This window comes from Panulirus ornatus, chromosome 16, assembly GCF_036320965.1.
Source record: "Panulirus ornatus isolate Po-2019 chromosome 16, ASM3632096v1, whole genome shotgun sequence".
Classification (NCBI taxonomy): Eukaryota; Metazoa; Arthropoda; class Malacostraca; order Decapoda; family Palinuridae; genus Panulirus; species Panulirus ornatus.
This window is the reverse complement of record NC_092239.1, coordinates 7,588,632-7,608,303: the sequence shown is the minus strand read 5'-3', so window position 1 is coordinate 7,608,303 and position 19,672 is coordinate 7,588,632. Positions and strand designations below refer to the sequence as shown.

The following is a 19,672-nucleotide window of genomic DNA, read 5'->3' as shown; positions in this document are numbered from 1 at the left end:
TTTGACTTCCATTGAGCAAGACATTTTCGAAACGGCGTTTGAAATTTATCTAAAGCAGCGAAGTAGGTTGATATAAAGTAGTTTTTTTTAAAAAGGTATAATGACTTTTTTCATCATATCAAAGTACTGGAAGTGAGAATTGAAATTTGGGATGAAAACTTGAGAAATATTGTTTGAGAGACGTAGGTGATATCAGAACTATTTTTTTTTTTTTTTTTATAATAGCTTTCATAAAACCATAGTTGTCTCCTGGAGGGAGATAAATTGCTTGCTCTTTCTTCTCTCTCTCTATTGATCTTACCGAAACCCTTTGCTTGTCTTTCATTCAGGGACTTGAATTCAACTTGTTAGGCATGAATAGTCCAAAAAAAAAAAAAAAGTATTGCTGCACTTGTTGTGCTTTACATTTTGAAACTCGGGACGAAGCTTTTTGATATAGTCTCCCAAGTGCCTTCATGACACACGATAACAATTATGATTTACAATGGTAATGAACATTGTGGTGAATGTTAATGATCATGAGAGAGATGATAAACATGATAAGGGTGCATGACAGTGAACATGACTCTGAGCAGACATGATGGTGTGAACATTATGAACAATAGAACATATATGATGGTGAGTGATACTGGATGTGATAGAGTGATGGTGAACTGTGATAATAAGCGAACATGGAGAAGTGTGATATGCGTATATTGATCTTATAATTGGCCTTTTCTTTTTGTAAGAGTCGGTCACCCTTTTTTTTCACTACTTGATCACATTTAGAGCATCGTTCATATGAGATCTTGCAGAAAGATATCATACGCCCTATATAATAACTGACAAATTTGTGGCCACCTTTTAGCCTTCCTTACGGGTCAAATTATAAACAAAATACATTCTTTGTTGGCCATTGACCATTTTTTCTTCATTGTTGACGAAACATCACAAAGATATTTTTTCAGGATGGCCCACAGAATGGCTGAAATGTGCAGGAAGATATATGTCAATTTCTGTCTTATGTTGGCCTTTCTAGTTAACTTACACACCACTTCAACATTTCAGAATCAACTCGTACTGCTTGCATTAGCCAATTGATGACAATTCATTAACAAAATATTAAATAGTATCATTAAGCATCAAAATGTAGGTAACATATGGTCTATTCTATTTTCGAATTCTAGACTATGGAGAACTACAGAAATCTATTGAATACATGACCATTTGTGGGAGTATTGTGGATCTCCAACAGAGAAAACGTTACTGATTTTGACTCGGTAACTTCACTGTGACGGTTAGCTGGTGTTAACATAGTCTGATTTCTGTACTCATAACAAGGATTGTGGGGAAAATAGATAGCAGGGTATGAATGAAGGAAAAGAAAAATAATAGATTATCATTTATGCATTTATCCTCCAAGGAATAAAAAGATTATACAAGAAAGAAATCATTTCGTGCCAAATTGTTTGATTTTAGGGTCATGGTGGATTAGAAGCTTCACGAACCTTCGACTCTGTTTCACCTCAGGTTATTTTGGAAGTCGGGTATCGAAGCAGAAGGTTCAGATGAATCGAACCACTGAGGCTACAGTTTGCCTCAGAGATCAGACAGTAGTTAAGCAGGTGCTGTACGTGCAGGTTCTTATTTACGAGCGCTCTAAACCGGAATCAAGTATTGAATGTTGGTGTTCAGTGTTTGTGCTGTGCATTGCGTGTCATATGTGGTCGACTGTTCCATTTCCACAGGTCTGACTCCGGCCTACGCTGGGCATCGCCTTACATCGGGGTATTTCTCTGGTGACGAGAGGTAAGCTGTTATATTAAGTGCTGTTGATAGAAGCATCAGAGGAAATTGTTTACAAAAAGTCACACTATTGTTTTTCTCTTACTGCCAGCTTTATGTTTTGATACGAATTGATAGAAGCGAAATGTAGCAAATCTTTTTAAACTTGTGATGATGACCGTTGCTGATTGGTCAGTTCGCTCCCTCCTCCACAACCTTACACGAAACAAGCTTGTACGATAGTTTGCTTGGTCAGAGAGTTTAAAGGATTTTGATGTATAGTTTGAAATATATACAGATCAGGTGTTAGCTACGTTTATTTTGTGTACTTGTACCCATGTGTTTGAAGGGCGGGAATACATCGTGATGTTTGAATATATAATTGATGCGCGTTAGAAAGACTCGTTAACCCAGAAATGGGTAGTGGCAAACAGTGTTGCAGTGAGACTTTAAGCTAAATGGTCTCACTGATGGGAAAAATGCTTGTGCTAGCATATAGTCACTTCGCGATGTTTGTTCTATGATATTGTCAGTTCACGGTACTGGTAGCGACACTTCATTATGGAAGGAACCTTCCCTTCCCTCTTTCATTAGGTAGAGACATGACAAGTCTAGTACCAGGAACACCGACATTACCCAGTTCGTCTTGGAGTGGCCAGCTAGGGCTGGCTGAGGTAAAATACTCGGGTTTTTTGAAAGGTACGAGGGCTTATTTTTTCCTCTTATTACAGGTCGCTACAGTTCTGAGATAGGAGTAGACAGCGTACGATCATTCCAAATATAGCTCTTAAGAGCTCCATCAAAATGCGACCACTTTGGCGAAGACGGGGTATAAGAAATGTTTTTATGGTGTTAACTTCGACAACTGGTGAGACATAAAGATCACCTCCATACGTGTTCAATGGGTTTTTGTCCCGATTTTTTTCCCCCGCGTCCGAATCCATAAAACTGACTCCGTTCGGTACTTGCCCGACCGGCATGCCTTCTGCGGCAGACCTGGTGAGGTGGAGGGCGAAAACGGTGCTTATTCTGCGCTGTAAATCATCTCGGAACATGGCTATGAACGATGACTGTAAAAGGAAACCGTAGCGCGAAGGGGAGGAGTGCCACCACTAGAGGCGGCATTGCCCTTCACTCAACGCTGTACTTTCCTCTCTTGTATATGGACGATAGTCAGGAGGCTCTACGTAGTGTCCTTGGGTCGTGGTCTGCTGGGCTATGACCCTAACCGGTTTTCATGTGGGTATCAAAACCCTCCTTAAGCAGATAACCTTTTCATTGTGACAGAACCGGTTCACTCACAACATCCCTGTAGGTAATGTCTTAAAAAGAGTATGTTTGCCTAGTGTGTGCAGCTGTTTTGAGGTGGAAGTACTGCTGGGAGTGTAGGAAAGAGAGAGCTTGGCTTGGTGTAGTCACCTCTCTCAAATTGAACTTTGTGATTCTGTTTGATACAGATTTTAGTTTGCATTACGAAGTGGAGGATGAACTTTTAACTACCCACAGTGACCACATCCGTGCTTTGTTCAAATTTTTGTTTTTCTTTACATCCGTGCTCAATATTCAGCTACAATTTGATATACGATTATGTGACAGATGATCAAAACCCTCTCCCGTAATGAATAAACAGGGAGTCGTACATCACAACTGGTGAAGTTGTTCCTTATGAACCCCGACTTCAGCTTTCTAACATTACCCTACCAAGTTATATTGAGGCCGTGCGATAGACTCTAATGATCCTTAGCCTTATGTATAAATAAACTTGACCCTACAATTCTAGGCGAGGTTGACGTCAGCATCGTCAACCCAACCACCTGATACAGGGGCGGGGGACCTACTGCCTTAAAAGACCTCTAACACGCTCTTTTTCCGCCATTTACTAATTTTCCGCTCTGGTCCCCAACCACCCCACGAAGGTAGAGGATAATAGCTGGTGTGAACGTTGCCTGGCCTACTCCTCCTCCTCCCTCCTCCACACACACACACACACACACACACACACACACAGGGGAGTCGCAGGAAGACGGAAGGTGTAGGATCCAGCGATGACCGACCGACCCACTAGCCAAGACGAGGCTTGTGCTCATTGAGTATCTATCACCATCGCGTTCCGTACATGTTGGAAACAGGTCATTCTCTGTTACACCAGGGGAGAGATGATGATCTTGACCTGTTGGCTTCACTGCCGCCGGTCAGTCATCCTGTTGCTACTGGAGTTGCTATACGTCAAAGGTGCCTCACCCTCGAGCCCATATTTGTCCATGCCATCACTGCGCCATCTGCCGTTTCCAATTTGGCGAAACTGGTCAGAGTTTACTTAAAGTTGTTCATTATTACTATGACCAACGTGCTAAGTTAAACATGATCCTTTGGAAGCCAGAAATGTTCAAGGTGATTGATTTAACATAAGTGTACTGTGGGATATACTTAAAAATTAGGTTGTTGCATCATTTAACATGGTAACTTAATTAGATGTACGTAAATCAATTTGGTAAATGGAATGTCTTGTAAAAGAATAACGTTATGAGTTGCTTAAGCATTTACAAATGTAAGTAGTCTTGTAAGAAGAGGTTTAATTACAAAGACTTACTTATGAAACTATTAAACAAGCCGAGTGGAGTACAGAAGGGCGTAAGCCCAGAAGGTTGGAGTAGGTCGTCAGCTCAATGAGGTGGCGAGTGTAAGCGAACTGCCCAGAGCGTTGGGTGACGCTCACTTGGGTTTCTCGAAGCTTCGAACAAACTAAGTATAATAAGTATTTCCCAGGTCAGTATTTGTTTAGCCTGAACTACGACTGATAGTGGTCATATTGACGGCGATAGTTTGAAGACGAGATTTACTGAAAGGAGCAGTTAGTAACGATTATTTTAAAAGGTTTTCTACAAACGGGAGTAATCGACTTTCAAATTTCTATTACAGGAATACTTGAATATGATAACTTGAGATGCGATTTAACACATTCACAGTCTTTCTGAATCGTTATCATTCTAGCAGAATTGTTTCGGAGAGCAGTGTGTTATGAACACAGCTTATTTGCTAGTTCTTTAGAACAGCTTGTGAGTGCATCCACAGAATAATTGTTTACGAGCTGATGAGCACAGTACAGTGCTGGAGAGTAGGATGTGTCAGTCAGGCGGTTCATACAACAGGGTTGGTATGTGGGTGGCTTCATACAGTAGAGTGACGTGCTCAACGCTGAGGAGGCAGTGTGTGTTGCTATAATGAGCTACGTCGTGAGTTAATGCGACAGGTCGCTGGATCTGTTTATGCGTCAGGCAGCCACCAGCAGACACCACCACCAACCGACCCCGCCGTAATTGTTTATATGAAGAGGCTACTAGTGTCCTCCAGCTGACCACTCTGGCCTCCTGTACACCCCCATCGACCCTCTTTATCCTGTAATCATTTCTTCCTTGAAGTTACTCCACTGCTTGTCCATCCACCTCCTCTCGCATTCGCTCCTCTTCGTCCGTATCTTCTTCGTTCCTCCTCTTAGTCTCCAGCTTTCTCCATCCTCTTCTTGCCACAACGAAATAGATGTAAAGAGACGAGAAAACGGCGGGGTACTTCACATCTGTTCTCTGATCATGGTGAAGCAGTTTAGGGTTGATATGATTGGATTTTCGTTGCATTTACGTCTCATAAAAATGTTACTTGCAATAATTTGCTTGTGTTTACTATTTCTCTGACTTGTCAACAGTTTCACACAATGAATACGTAACTAACATGTACATTCCTAATGTATCTTATGTTTTAAACTCAAGCATCTGACCATAGGAGTTAAATGAAGAAACAGGTGAAAGTAGAATTTCAAAATTTCCTGTCTTTCCATTTGTGTCTTAAGGAACGTTCAAACATACGACAATCGGTGAAAATAATATCGTCCAAACAAGCGAGGACTAGTGAAAACAATGGCTCGTCCTAAATCGTCAACAAACTACCAACTGTCAGATCCCAGGTACACCAAGCCGTAAGGTGATACTGGACAAAAATAACCAAAGGCGAGGTGTTATCCTTGAGGCCGCGGAGTTAAACCAATAAGATGCTCGAGCTGATTGAATGAGGGCGATTAGCGCGGGAAACCAGAGTGAAAATATGGTGCTTCTTTACCCTCGAGAGTTGTCGAGTCTTTCATATTTGGTTCGCAATATTCTAATATTTCAGAGTAAATCGCCAGTTTTCTTTATTTCACAAGATAAGAGATATGGTGGACTTTTTAGAATGAATCACAAAAGGTACTAAAACGATTCACTAAACTGGCAAAAAAAACTCGATCCTGTTCTCAAGCGACATTTGGCGTCAATTTGCCTTCGCCATTTTTCATCCTGTAACGTCAGAGGAAAACGCTAACACTCCCTAGTTCAAATAGAAGGGTGCGTCGGGTCAGGACACCTCGCCCACGCTATTTCGGGCAGACCTCACCACCACAGCTGCCAATTGTGGTTGGTGGGGCCCCCACCACTTAGGGCCTTTTGGTCAAATTTGTAATTAGATATTTAAACATCAGATGTGTCTCGGTTAGTGCAGCGTTGGTGTAGTTTGTCAAGGTTATCATCCGTGATCAGATGACGGCGTGAAATCCACTGGGCCTCTAATTGGCAGCCTCCGATACCGTAATTTATGTCGACTCGTTAGATCCCCATGTTTAGCGGTTCGTAGGCTATGTAGAGCGGAACACGCACTTTCTCACGTACTTTTATATACTCACAATTTTTCTTGGCTAGCTTTATCTCGGTTAGCGATTAGTCTCTCAGTCTGTAGAACCCACACCTCGACAGCCTCCCTTCTGCTGTAGAGGAGAGTCTTCAGACACCATCGCCTTTTCATACCTTGAGTAATTTGACCGATGTCTTCACGTGATTTCTACAAATTGTCAGCAAACGACAACCTTATGATGGACGCCGCATAACCTTTACTACAGTCACCAGCCTATCCTACACCCATTTTTCCTTTCAGACAGAACTTCGAATTTTGTTCTTTTCTCTTCCTATTGAGGGCGTACCGAGGAGCCCTTACTGGGCTGTGGTCTGGCCTAGCCCTCCGTCATTGTAAGCAGTCCACCACTCTCCATTTGGAGCTGTTGTAGAACAGGTTTTTATGTGTTTTATTCCGCCATACCTCCCCTCTCTCTTACCTAAACCACGAAAGCACTTCAGTCTTCTCCGTACTCTGTATTATCCTACACTCCTCATGATGTTGACCTTTTCCTTCTAACGTGTAGGGTTCCTACCCAGCATCTTGTAGCCCCACTTACCTCCACTATCTGCCTCTCTTTCACTCGCCGAACCTTTACTCCAGTCACCAGCCTATCCTACACCCATTGGTCACTTCTTTCTATCCTTCCCACTCGCTACCGCCATCATCACTCACCACTCCTTCCCACTCACTAAACACCACCATCCCTCCATTCACCTTCCCCTCCCCTCCTCACCATCGTGTACCCTAGCTCTCCTTACTCCCCACTTACCCTTGCCCAAATAGCAACCATCACTTCCCTTCTCACTTTCTACTGCTATTAACGATTCTGTTTACAGCTTGTCTCTCACGCCCGTCACCTTCCTCTACATAACGTAAACCTTTTAATGTTATCACCTTTTCTTCTTTCCATCCTTTTTCTCCTTCTGTTAGCTACAGTCGCGCCTTATATACCTCCTCGCCATTCTCCACCCTCATCTGCTTATCACCCACTCCTGAAAATCGTCTCCCCACTAATTGTCACTCTTCTCTCAACTTATCTCCCCCCTTAGCTGTCACCCTGCCCCCTGCACCCCACTTCTTTCCCTCCTGTCGTCTCCCTAGCACCCTTCCTCGTCCACACAGACACACTTGACAATTCCTATGAATTTTCCCTGTCGATCTTAAGGCAAGAACCAGTTCTACCTGTACCCCTGAGTGTCGCACGTCCCAGTCGTTAGGGCGGCCCCGTTCAAGAGTGAGGAGGAGCACAAGATCCCTCCTGCTACATACAGTGTGGTGTCTGCCCGGTGATCACCACATCGAGTCCTTAGATTCTAATGAATTTGCTACCCAGTAGTCGAAGCCCGGGAGATGTTTCACCAACGTTCTGCTGTAGTTAGTATGGAAGCCGTTGTGTTAATCTACTCCTTATAAGTCAGATCATGAACTTCGTCGCCTCTAGTATGTAGTATGAGGCTAGCATGTCCCGCAATAAATCTTAAGTTATCATCGCACCTTGCGTTAATGTCGACCCCCTGGTATTGTCTAGTGACAACACTGGCATTTGTTTCATCTAGAAAGGACTTGTCCAAGTAATGGCAGGGATTCAAACCCCACAATCCAAAAGGGTTTTAGACCGATATAAATACACTCATCAGAACATAATTCTAAGCGTCTACCAGGCAGGGAGTTTTGAGTGGCATCATCATTATTCCATCCTGCCCTTGAGCTACGTGTCCCCGGCTAATACATCACACACGCCCTCATTTTCCTGTTCAAGTTATTACACTCTGATTATAACTTGCTGGCCCCATCTATCGTAGGGTTTGACGCCTCTGGAGGCCCTTCATAGGTTCAAAAGTGGCCGTCATGGCCCGAACACCGAGGGACCACCACTCTGCATGGGCTCTTCCTCCTCCTCGTGCCCTCTCTGTATTCTTATCTGTAATCATCGAGAGAAATGAATTATCAAGTGGTGTTCTTGTGTGTTCCAATGTCGTGCTTGTGGAGGAATATGACTCACGCGGGGGAAGGTTGCGTCTTCCAGGAACCAATTCCTTGTTGACAAGGCTTTGTGGGTGTTCCTCAGTGGCTGGTGACTCGTCGTGTAGTAGACGGCAACGTGTCACTCACTCGCAAACAAGTCTCGGTCTTTTCTAGTTGTTGCTAGAAAACGCTTTGCAAGATCTTAAGTCCGCATTTGTATAAGACTCGATACATTATGAAGTGTAATGGAGTGGTTATCTTAGATTTCCTAATTATTTCTGTGTGATTATCTCAACGTCTCTCCAGCGATTTTTGTATCTTGCTTGACAGTATAATGGAATCTGATTAATGTCAACCTTAATGGCAACATCTGGCATGTATTAAGATATTGATCATTTTTTTCATTTTTAGTCGTTTCTGGATCCATGTCGTAGCTTTCTCCTCAAGTGTTTAAGATATAATGTTCAACTTCTGAAGAAGACAAATGACTGTCTAACACCACAGTTACTGGTCGGTCCTTACCATGATCTTCAGCCGAAGAAAACAAAAGACTGTCTTGAGGCCTAGCGTTTATGATAACTCGCTCTGGTTTGTGCAATTATTGTCTGGTATTTAAGTGTTATTTCATGCAAATTCTTGGTGTGTACTTAGGCTAATGTCTCCACTTGTATACCAACCCACACTAAGTGTGTAAGTGAATCAGCTGGGCCTTCTTCAGGCCGGTTTTTTTGCGTGCCTAGTGTCCTCATTTGGTGAGCGCTGGGCTGGCAGTGTGTGTGTACCACACAGGAGTGAGGAGGGTTTCCCTTCTCACCCCTGTGTGGTCCTCGTGCTCTCGCTGGCGGTCTGGGCAGTTGGTAAACACCTTCACTCTCTCTTCGTAGAAGGTGTCGTCAGTTAGCAGTGTGGACTTTTAGTCGCTTTGATCTCGACAACCCAAATGGATCAATGAATAGATGTGTGGATATTATGTGTATGTTATGATTCTATGGTACTGGATATTTAGTATCATATTTCGATTTTCATTGCGCTCATTATGGGAATTGGCGTTTTCTTTAATGGTTGAGACGCACACACACACACACACACACACACACACACACACACACACACACGATGAATAAAAGATGATCTTAGCAGAAAGGAACGAAGGAGGCATGTCGGATGTGCCTCTTTGAAATGGGTAGTGGAGAACAGTGGAGTGCCGCAGGGTTCTGCTCTGGGACCATTATTCTTCTTGATCTATGTGAATGACTTACCATAAGGTATGGACTCGTACATGAGTATGTTTGTAGAAGATGGAAAGGTCTGGAGGGAAGTGAAAAGCCACGAGAACTACACCAGCTTACAAGGGGGATCTAGACTCCAGATTAGGAAGTCATTATACACAGTAATGTGTAGCATAGAAACATTCACTATCACAACAAACCCATGCTGAAGCTAGAAGATAACGCTGAAACCCTTTGGTGTCTACCTTCTCTTCTCAGAGCTTGGAGCACACCAAAACACAATCTCTCAATCTCTTTTACTTTCATAAAACGTATATTCATAAGTTGTAGCTCCCTCACCACTGGTATGATAGCGTAAGCAATAACTTGCCATTTAGTTGATTTGTATCAAAGCTGCCTCGCCACAATATGGCTGTGTTGACAGATTCCAGTTTCTTTTCATCGTGTGGTATGACGTGAAGATGGGCTGCAGATGATGGTATGAAGGTATGGTACTTGGTGGGAGGGCAGGAGGGAGCCAGCAGACCTTGAGCCTACCGCACTTTCCTACGCGTCTGTTCCCTCGGGGATTGTGTTACGCTTACCCCACCCCAGCCTTACCCCGCCCAGCACCAGAGCTCTCTACCCTCCGCTACACTCAATACACTTACGGCCTTGCTACACATCACACCTCCTGACTTCTGGATCTTATATCCACTCCTCCTCCATGCTGCCCTCCTACCTTCCTCACCAACATAGTATATCCCCTCCTGTTCCATACACCACACCCTCCCTCCCTCCCTCTCCGCCATACAACACCCACTGCTCACCATACACCACACTATACCCCACCACTACCCTGCCATACCACTCCTAATGATCCTCCACAATTACGCCCGCGCCTGGGGCAGGCCCAGTGACCCTCTTGGCCAGTGACCACACAGGCGGCGCGCGGGGCTCCTGCACCTGCACATCCTACATCCATCCCTTGACCTCTGACCCTTCCTTGGTGTTCTCCACTCGTTCCCTATCCTCACACACTAACCTTGTTATCCTCTCGACATAGCCTCTCCATCCTGTCATTCGAACTCTTATATCGTACCATGTAGTTCCTTCTATCCTCATGTTCTTATTCTAGCCTTTCTCTCATCATATTCTATCCCTGCTATGGTCTAACTTGAGCCCTTCTATCCTCATACTTCAATCATTGTACCACGCGTCAGGGATCGCATCCCAATTTGACCACACTGACCACTAAACACAGATCATATTGACCTAGGTCTGAGGTCAGTTTCGTATGACATGCTTGGCGTCTGACCTCTGAACGTGTGACCTTCGTCTCTTGTATCATCAACACATATCTTTAGATAACTAGATGTTCCATAATCAAGATTGAATTAGGTGACCGAGTCATACATACATTTTGATTTGGATAGGATGCAAACATAATTTCACACACCCACACCTGGCTTAGGCTGGATATATATATATATATATATATATATATATATATATATATATATATATATATATATATATATATATATGAGGGTGAAAGGAGGGCAAGGAATAGAGTGAATTGGAGCGATGTGGTATACCGGGGTTGACGTGCTGTCGGTGGATGGAATCAAGGCATGTGAAGCGTCTGGGGTAAACCATGGAAAGCTGTGTAGGTATGTGTATTTGCGTGTGTGGACGTATGTATATACATGTGTATGGGGGTGGGTTGGGCCATTTCTTTCTTCTGTTTCCTTGCGCTACCTCGCAAACGCGGGAGACAGCGGCAAAAAAAAAAAAAAAAAAATATATATATATATATATATATATATATATATATATATATATATATATATATATATCATCATCATCAGACCACACCACACCAATCACATCACCACCACGCCACCATTGCTTCACCACCAGCGCCAGGCTCCTGCTCTGCGGTGTGTCCCAGCCCCCATAATCAGGGGTTCCGCGGTGACAGAACCGGAAAGTTGAGTTTGTGGGGCAAGGGTAGAGGGAGCTAAGGGTCAGTAGGTCCAGCAAGGGAGAGTGGTGGGTCACAGGGCCACACTGTGGAAGGTAAGGGTCATTTACCTCCTCCTCCTCCTCCATCAACCTCAGTTGCTATTGATATCTTCCCCAGCATCATCGTGGTCTGGCTGAGGTTCTCCCTGCCTGTCTGCCTGCCTCCGTCTGAGGCGAGGTGGAATTACTTCTCTGCGACACCCGCTGGTGCTTGTGTCTGCTCGTAACTCTACAGTAAATTGGAAAGCTATGACACCAGAAGGAATGTTGAACAGGACACCAGTGGCTTAAGCAGTCTGTGGTTCATGAAGGAATTCTTTTCTTTTTGGTTTTAAAATACTTATTTCTAGATATACGTAGACGAAGCATTTCAGTGAGAGCATGGGTGAAGGGAGCGTATGTATCTAGGAGTAGGTGGAGGCAAGTATAGAGCATACAGTGAGTACAGTGGGTGCAAATACTTGGACATAGGAAGGTGACAGGTGGGGGCCTGAATGGGGCCCAGGGACCCATAAGGTCACCTTCCCTTCAGAAAGAGGAAGGAGGGAGGCTTAGGGTATATCAAATACATGATCTGTAATTACAGGATGGTGAGTGATGCTGATAGTAACATTGGTAACAACATCTGTGTAATCCAGAACGTGTGAAATGTTATATAGAACATCTTGTAAACATTACGGATACAGTGTACATACAAGCAAATTACATATACACTGAGGTGTGTATTCAAAACAGGACACGGTGTAGCGTACACTCAACATTGACAGCAATATGAAAGATTAGAAATACACTACGTGTTGGGACATAGTGAAAAAATTGTACTTTGAGATAGGAAGACATATTTTCTTATAAAGTTTATTAACAACTGAAACAACTCTTCGAGAAGTTAGTTTGCTCAGCCTGATACCGATTTAGGGATTCATTTAAGCCTCCCATCTCGTACATCACGAATCAACGAACAGCATCACAGATTCATTGTTTCGGTAGAGCGAATCACCTGGTCATAGAGTCATCCATATGTGCTGATGTGGTTCACAATCTCTGTATTGGCTTGATTGGGGCTTCGTGGTTGTCGTACACACACCGCATCAGTCTTTTAAGTCGTCAGTGAGGATTAACCAGCCCTTGAGTCGTCAGAGTGGCGTGGGTCCAGGAAGGGTTGGGTCTCGTTAGCGACTGGATAAGCGAGGATATGGCAGCAGGTGGTGGTGGGGATGTGGTGAGTGTGGTGCCCAACCTCCACCCCCCCCCCCCCCCTCAGGTGACAGTGGGCGGCGCCCTCTCTGGTGTGGTGTGGCTCTTGGTAGGGAGGCAGCCATCTGGCCACACTCACCCATCACGCTCAACCACACAGGCAGGCTAGCTACACCCTCGGGCGCCACACACATTCACGAAAGAGGAAGCCATATATATATACATATATTGGAAAGGATCACAATTTTGCCCGTGATCAAGATATTCCTATGAGTCCACGGGGAAAATGAAACACGAAAAGTTCCCAAGTGCACTTTCGTGTAATAATCACATCAGCAGGGGAGACACAAGAGACACATCGTTTACCAAATGGCGTCCTCGCTTCGTCTCTTCGATGCATATCAACTGACTATGTGTGTGTGTGTACTTTACACATTTCCCTTCATTCACGTTTTTGAAGACGGGCTTTCTCAATAGTATGGTACAACACAGGTAGAATAGATATCTGCCAATTATTTCTTTTCACTCAATTTCCGCAGCATCTTTTGTCCAGCAGCCATAGCTAGTTGTTAGACCCTCCATTTCCCCTCCAGCATCCTCTGACGGGTAGTTATATCGTCCATATGTATCTCTAGCGCCCTGCATCTGACTACCAGGATTCTGGTATTGGACTTAATCAAGGCTTTCCCGTAACGTTCAAAATGTCCTTCAGTGTCACAGCTCCCTTTGGTAGATCTTGAAACCCCCTTTACTGAACTGGCGTTCATGGTTGAACATTGCACGTTCTTTTGGAACCTTTCCAACCACAATGGACCCTTTCTTGCCCCATCCCCCCCCCCTTTTTTTTTTTTTATAGCTAATGGACTCCCAGGACCTTTTGTTTGAATCTTGGCATCCTTTGTTCAACCCGGAGCAAACGCCTTCTCCTGAGCCACCAGTCACGCGTCGCGGTGTGTTTCTGTTCGTATAACCCGTTGTAGGAGTGGAGCATAATGTTGTGTACGGAGCCCATAGACGTCTCTCAGCCTACCCGAGTCCCACATAAGAGACGAACTACCGCAAGTCTTTGCAGTATGTGTTAGTTACGTCTGGAGTCCGTAGAGTTTAAAACGGTCACACCCGAGAAGTTTCGTTTTCTGTTTGTTACATCGAGTCTTATTTCCTTACGTGTTTTGTTTATTTTGTAGAAATTACAGAACAAGATTCCAACATCGGGTATACCATATTCAGGAGCATCATTAGATGAAGAATCATTTGAAATGAACTGTAAATATACCTAGATTCTTCGTTAAGTGCGGCCGAATGTAAGTGAATCACAAATAACTTGCTGGACCACACTGCTGACGGAGAGCTATCGCGTTGCATGAAGAAAAAAAAGAGGAGGAGGAGGAGGAGGGAGGAGTGAATGCACTTGTGTTCCATTGATTTTTGTACTGTAATCGATCATCTCGAGCGTCCGCGTCAGGATGAGGCTAGGCGGCGGGTATAATTGATTGTGTGTGTGTGTGTGGAGTGAGTGTGTGTGTCCTCTGAGGTGAGGTATTTCCTGACGGTGTTGGTGGCACGTCGGACTGTGTCAGCCTCTTGCTCTTGTTGACCAGGGGAGGGGGAAGTTGTTGCTGGGTTGAACTGACCAGGGGGAGGGAGGCAGGATATACTTCTGGGGGGGTTAAGTAACTGGAGGGGCATGCTGGCTGGGGTGAGTTGACGAAGGGGGAAGTGTTGCTAGGATAAGATGTTGGACTGGGGGGAAACGTTGTGTTGCAGGAATCTCTTCGTACTCGTGTAACCACGAAACACTATTAGTATTCAAAAAGGAAACTCCTGATATACAATGTGTAAGTCCATTACACTCGCTACACAAGGAGTGATATTCATCACTCGCCCCACGTTGATGACATGCTCAATAACCTAAGACGTGTTGCACTCGCCATGCATTCACGTGATACACTCTCCGAAGTGACACATTAACCCTCTCGTCACACTCGGGTGAGGCAGACACGACCCACTGGCCCGAAAAACACCTTGGGTGTGTGGTGTTCACATTAGGTGTTACCAACCCTTCCTGACTTCGACAGTCTGCCTTCCTTGAGCCGTGACGATACAACTCAATACGATGGTCTGATCTTTAAGGGTCAGAACAAAGGCCAAACCATCATAATCAAGGACTTTAAAGCCGTACTTTCTTTGTTCAAGGGTCGTACCATTATGGTAGAGTCGTGCCATTACGGTCAAGGGTCGTGCTATTGTGGTCAAGAGTCGTACCCTGGTTCTCAAAGGTTTAAGATGCAAATGGCTCATTACGTAATGACTAGACGACATCTTTTTTTCCCCTTTTATGAGACTCGGCCTTGATGTAGGCACCACTGCCTTGTTATCAGTGTTTGGCACGAGTATGTGAGAGAATGGTCCTTGTGCACTCACAATAATATTTTTGAGTGTATCTCCTAATATGTGAGTGTTTCCAGTACATTTGTGACAGTGCTCGTGGGTCAAGCTCATTACCTATGGAGACACTTGCTATACGCCAGTGTCTTAACGGAAAAAACACGATCATAAGATATTTATCACGAATAATTCTAGCATCGTAATCTTAGCAGTGAAACCTTTTGTGTTAGTGTTGTGGCTCATGGGAGTGGCACCTCTGGGTTACAGTGAGTGGGGTGGAATCTCACTCATGGTAGTGACACCTGCTGATAACAGGGAGACTCGTGAATACAGGCAAGTAAGTTCTTGAAATGATGAATGAACTATCAGGCGTCTCAAATGAAGACTCTGATAGCATACCTTTCATAAGATGGAGATTTAAGAAGTACACCATAAGTGTAATGGCTCATTGTTTGACAGACTAGGAAGGGAAGCCTATTAGTGTACATTCTAACATAAGGCAGTATATCATAGAGAAATAAAGGAAGGCATATCCATAGAAATACCATAGACAATATAACTTTTATTACAATTTGTACTATCTTAAATCACTGGATTGACTAAACCTAAACATATCACAGAAAATTTTCCATTATCCATTGCGGTCAACACATAGATAACAACAATACTTAATCTATGTCTTATTGGTCCACGAATCCTTCCTTCATCGCTGTGTAGATCTTTGTCGTTGTTTGTACTATAATGGAGGCAAGAGCGCCAGGTGTGGGTGGTTCAGGCAAGCGTCACTAGGGGGACCACCACGTCTTTTAAAAAAAGGTCGTCGGCGCAAGGCATAAAGAAGCTGCCCGTTTCATGGCTGTCTGATGCGTTCAGGTGGCTACGTTGCTTTACCTTCGTCGGTATGACGTGGCTGACATTGTCCTCCGTGGCACCGTTGCTGACACTGTCATACGATACACTGTGGCTGACGTCATCCCTTTTGTGACGGGAAATGGCAGTTTTACAACTAAAATAGTTGGGTAAGTTTTTGACTCAAAGGTGAAGTTTTACTTTGTATGGCCCCTATGTGTCCCTCATCAGGTACGGTGCCTAGGGGCGCCCTACACCGCGGCTCACCAGGGACGCCAACAGGCTTCATCTTCAGGGTGACGGATGGGGGCAAGGTCTAAGGGCTGGGGCGAAGGACTCCTGCAAGGGGACGACGGAGGCGAAGACGCCAAGGACAGGGACGGGGACGCAGCACTCGGTGGGGGCGATGGAGGGGCGTGATGCAATTCCCCCGGGGGGCTGGCTATCGTCCCTGTGACGCCATGGGGCACGAGGTATGCCATCTGCCCCGTCAGTATCCGGGCGGGGACGAGGGACACTCCGCGGACGACTATAGGGTCGAAGGGCGTGGGCTGAGGGGCGAGTTGAGGGTCGCTGCCATTGAGAAGGGGAGGGGACTCGCTGTGGGACTTGGTGCACAGACTGGCCATGGCATCTGCCAGGTGCAGTAGTATACGAGACCGCTGCCCCGCGCTCACGCTCGTGTCTCCCTCCAAGAATTTGCCCACCTCTGCTGCGCAATGGGCAAAACCTGCGCGGAACTTGGCGGCTGCGTCGACAGGGGGTTGCCTCGAGAGGGCAGACTCGTGGCGGTGGAGAGCCTGCACGTGCCGCACTGTCATCTCCAGGATGTCTGCCTTCTCCAGCTTGTTGTAACGTGAAGGCTGCAAGGAAAACAAAAATGCGATGTTTAGTAATCTCGGTGGACAAGCTGGTTACTACAGTCAGTATTCATACTCGCTGAAAACAACTGATTGATATGGTGGTTGCTTAAAATGTTGCTCTAGTGGTAAAGCCAAGTGACCTGATGGTTGTTTAAATGTTGCCTTTGAAGTGAAGGTTACAGCTATTCACATAAAGTATTGATACGCTTACTCATAATGCTTATACGTGATGTTGCTATGGAAGTGAAGTCGGTATTTGGTCCAATAACGTACTGACAGTATACAGTATATACACAATGTTGCTGTGGTAAAGCACGTAAAGCAGTGACATTGTCTGCACGCACCACTGTTATGATAACTAAGATTGAGATTGTATGGCTGAAATTGCGATATAATAGTTGTAAAGGATAAAGCTATTAGTGTTGTGCTATATATTCTTGTAAATATAGGATCGAGCTCATAGTTCATTAAGCATATTATGATTTTACTAATATCACTCATACAAAGGACTGTTGGACTCGTCAACTATACCACACTTCCACTTACAAGGCTACAAGAACTGCAAGAATCGGCCCTAACTTATGGAAGTCAATGGCCTCGCCTTGGAAGGGCGGTGGCTGATGTAAACCTGTTTTACAGTGACAATGTTGTCATCACGAACCTATTAGGAAGCAGCTTTCCAAGAAAGCTAAGAGTTCGTGTCTATGAAAAGCTTAACCCCCCCAAAAAATAAGAAAATCGTAAAATCGTTTACTAATAAGTTTTTATACATTTAAAAACTCTATGGAATATCTTCATTCCTACCTAGCGCTGTGGACACTTTATATTATGCCTAAATTCCTATAGTACTATAGCTCATTAGACTGAGTATTATAGTTCGCTGATGCATCACTAAAACGCTGCCATACTTAGAAAAAAAACACAACAAACTTACGTCTTTCTTGAGTCCTTCCAACACCAGGTTTTTCAGCTGGTTGAGACAGTCGTTGATCCTCTGTCGTCTCTTCTTCTCCATGATGGGTTTGTTGGTCCGTCGCCTCTCTGCCGCAGCCGCTTTGGCCTCGACACCCCGTTTGTCTGTCGTGGAGGGCATGATCACTTCCTTTAGTCTCGCACTACACCTCTACAGTCACGCCCAGCTCCCGAGCTCACACAATAGCCTTCAACTGTCTCCAAGCTACTGACAAGACGTTTGAAATCGCCTGAATTTATAAGGTTGGTGCTGTGGCGAGCGGGGCGTCTTGGCCAATGGCGAGCGCCTTTAGCCGGTGACGTCATGAATGCAAGGGGCCAATGGGGGTGCGTGGGCTTCGCTGACACGGGCGGCGTGTGGCCTGAGTGGGCGGAGCCACAGTCGTGTGGGTTGGATACTTGACCTGTCTCTCAGCCGCCACGTGCTTCGCGCTAGAAGCTCGAGAGATTTTGAGAGAGAGAGAGAGAGAGAGAGAGAGAGAGAGAGAGAGAGAGAGAGAGAGAGAGAGAGAGAGAGAGAGAGAGAATGCTCAAAAGACGTATCAAGGGCAAGCCTCAATGATAAAAAAAATGGGTCACAATGTGAAGCTGAAAATAGAAAACGTAAGAATTCCATGATCGTACAACCTAGCATCGCTGTGGTGAGGAAAGCAACCCCAGGGTATAAGCTCTCATATCACCTGAGAGCCGGCTCCCCATGGCGTCCCAGGGGCAGTGGTTTGGTTGGTCAGGGGCTCCTCAGTGTGAGTTAGTTGGCTGGGCTGGGTTGGCGTCCGTCGGTTGGATGAATGCCGGGAGGGAGGGGCGCTGGGAAAGGTGATGGTCAGTGCGCCACCTTACCCACTCCTCGTATGTTGTTGTTTATCCCAATCGCGGTAACTAGGCTATTATTGTCTGCGCTTCTCTCCCTGTACGTACCTCCCGCTGGCCGACACCTCCTGAGAGTCTTATGTATTCCTCATGCCTTCCTCATGCCTCAAACGGACGCCTTAAGAATCTTCCTTTAAGTACATATCCCTTAGTTCCAACAGGGCCAAGGCAATTTCTCCACCTCGAAGGTTATAAGTCCCTATAGAGCTGTTACCATCGTGCTTCATCCACTCCCCTGGCCTCCTCTGTAATCTGTACAGGGCATCAAAAGGGGCTCCATGGTTGTGTGAGGGAGAGTATCTATTACGGGTGGTTGTCCAGGAGGCACACAGATTGCTCGCTACAGGCAAGTCACCCGGGAGATTCTCCGGCTATTGGAGTGGTAGCTGTAGAGAGAGAGAGAGAGAGAGAGAGAGAGAGAGAGAGAGAGAGAGAGAGAGAGAGAGAGAGAGAGAGAGAGAGAGAGGACCCAAGAGCCTCCACCGTTGTTACGGGGGAAGGCGTGCAAGTTGTATTATACCCCTGATGGTCCATTACCGGGCATTTCCAACGGGGTGTTTAAGGCCTTAAGTATATAGTGCTTAGGACTTACACTGTGATGGAACGAGCAGAGCCCATCCTCTCTCTTTCCTTGGCGAAGGGCTGCATGGAGAGAGAAAGAGAGAGAGAGTGAGGGAGGGCGGGAGAGGAATGTGAGTTAGAGTGAGCGACCAAATTTGTTTCTGTGTAAAGGCGAGTACTGTGGTCATGTATGTTAGGATGTCGTGTGTGTGCGGACGGATTGACAAGGTGTGATTTATGTGTGAAGCAGGGTGTGTGTGTGTGTGTGTGTGTGTGTGTGTGTGTGTGTGTGTGTGGTATACGTGAGTGAAG

General features: G+C 45.2%; 1 protein-coding gene across 1 annotated transcript; it reads right to left on the bottom strand.

Moving 5' to 3' along the window:
• Positions 1 to 15,794: 15,794 nt before the first annotated feature.
• LOC139753954 (transcription factor HES-4-like) lies at positions 15,795 to 18,150 on the bottom strand. Its single transcript, XM_071670913.1, has 2 exons — positions 17,892 to 18,150; positions 15,795 to 16,957 (listed from the first exon to the last, which is right to left on the bottom strand). The coding sequence occupies exons 1-2, from the start codon at positions 18,048 to 18,050 to the stop codon at positions 16,358 to 16,360; spliced, it is 759 nt and encodes a 252-aa protein (XP_071527014.1). The 5' UTR covers positions 18,051 to 18,150; the 3' UTR covers positions 15,795 to 16,357.
• Positions 18,151 to 19,672: the final 1,522 nt, after the last annotated feature.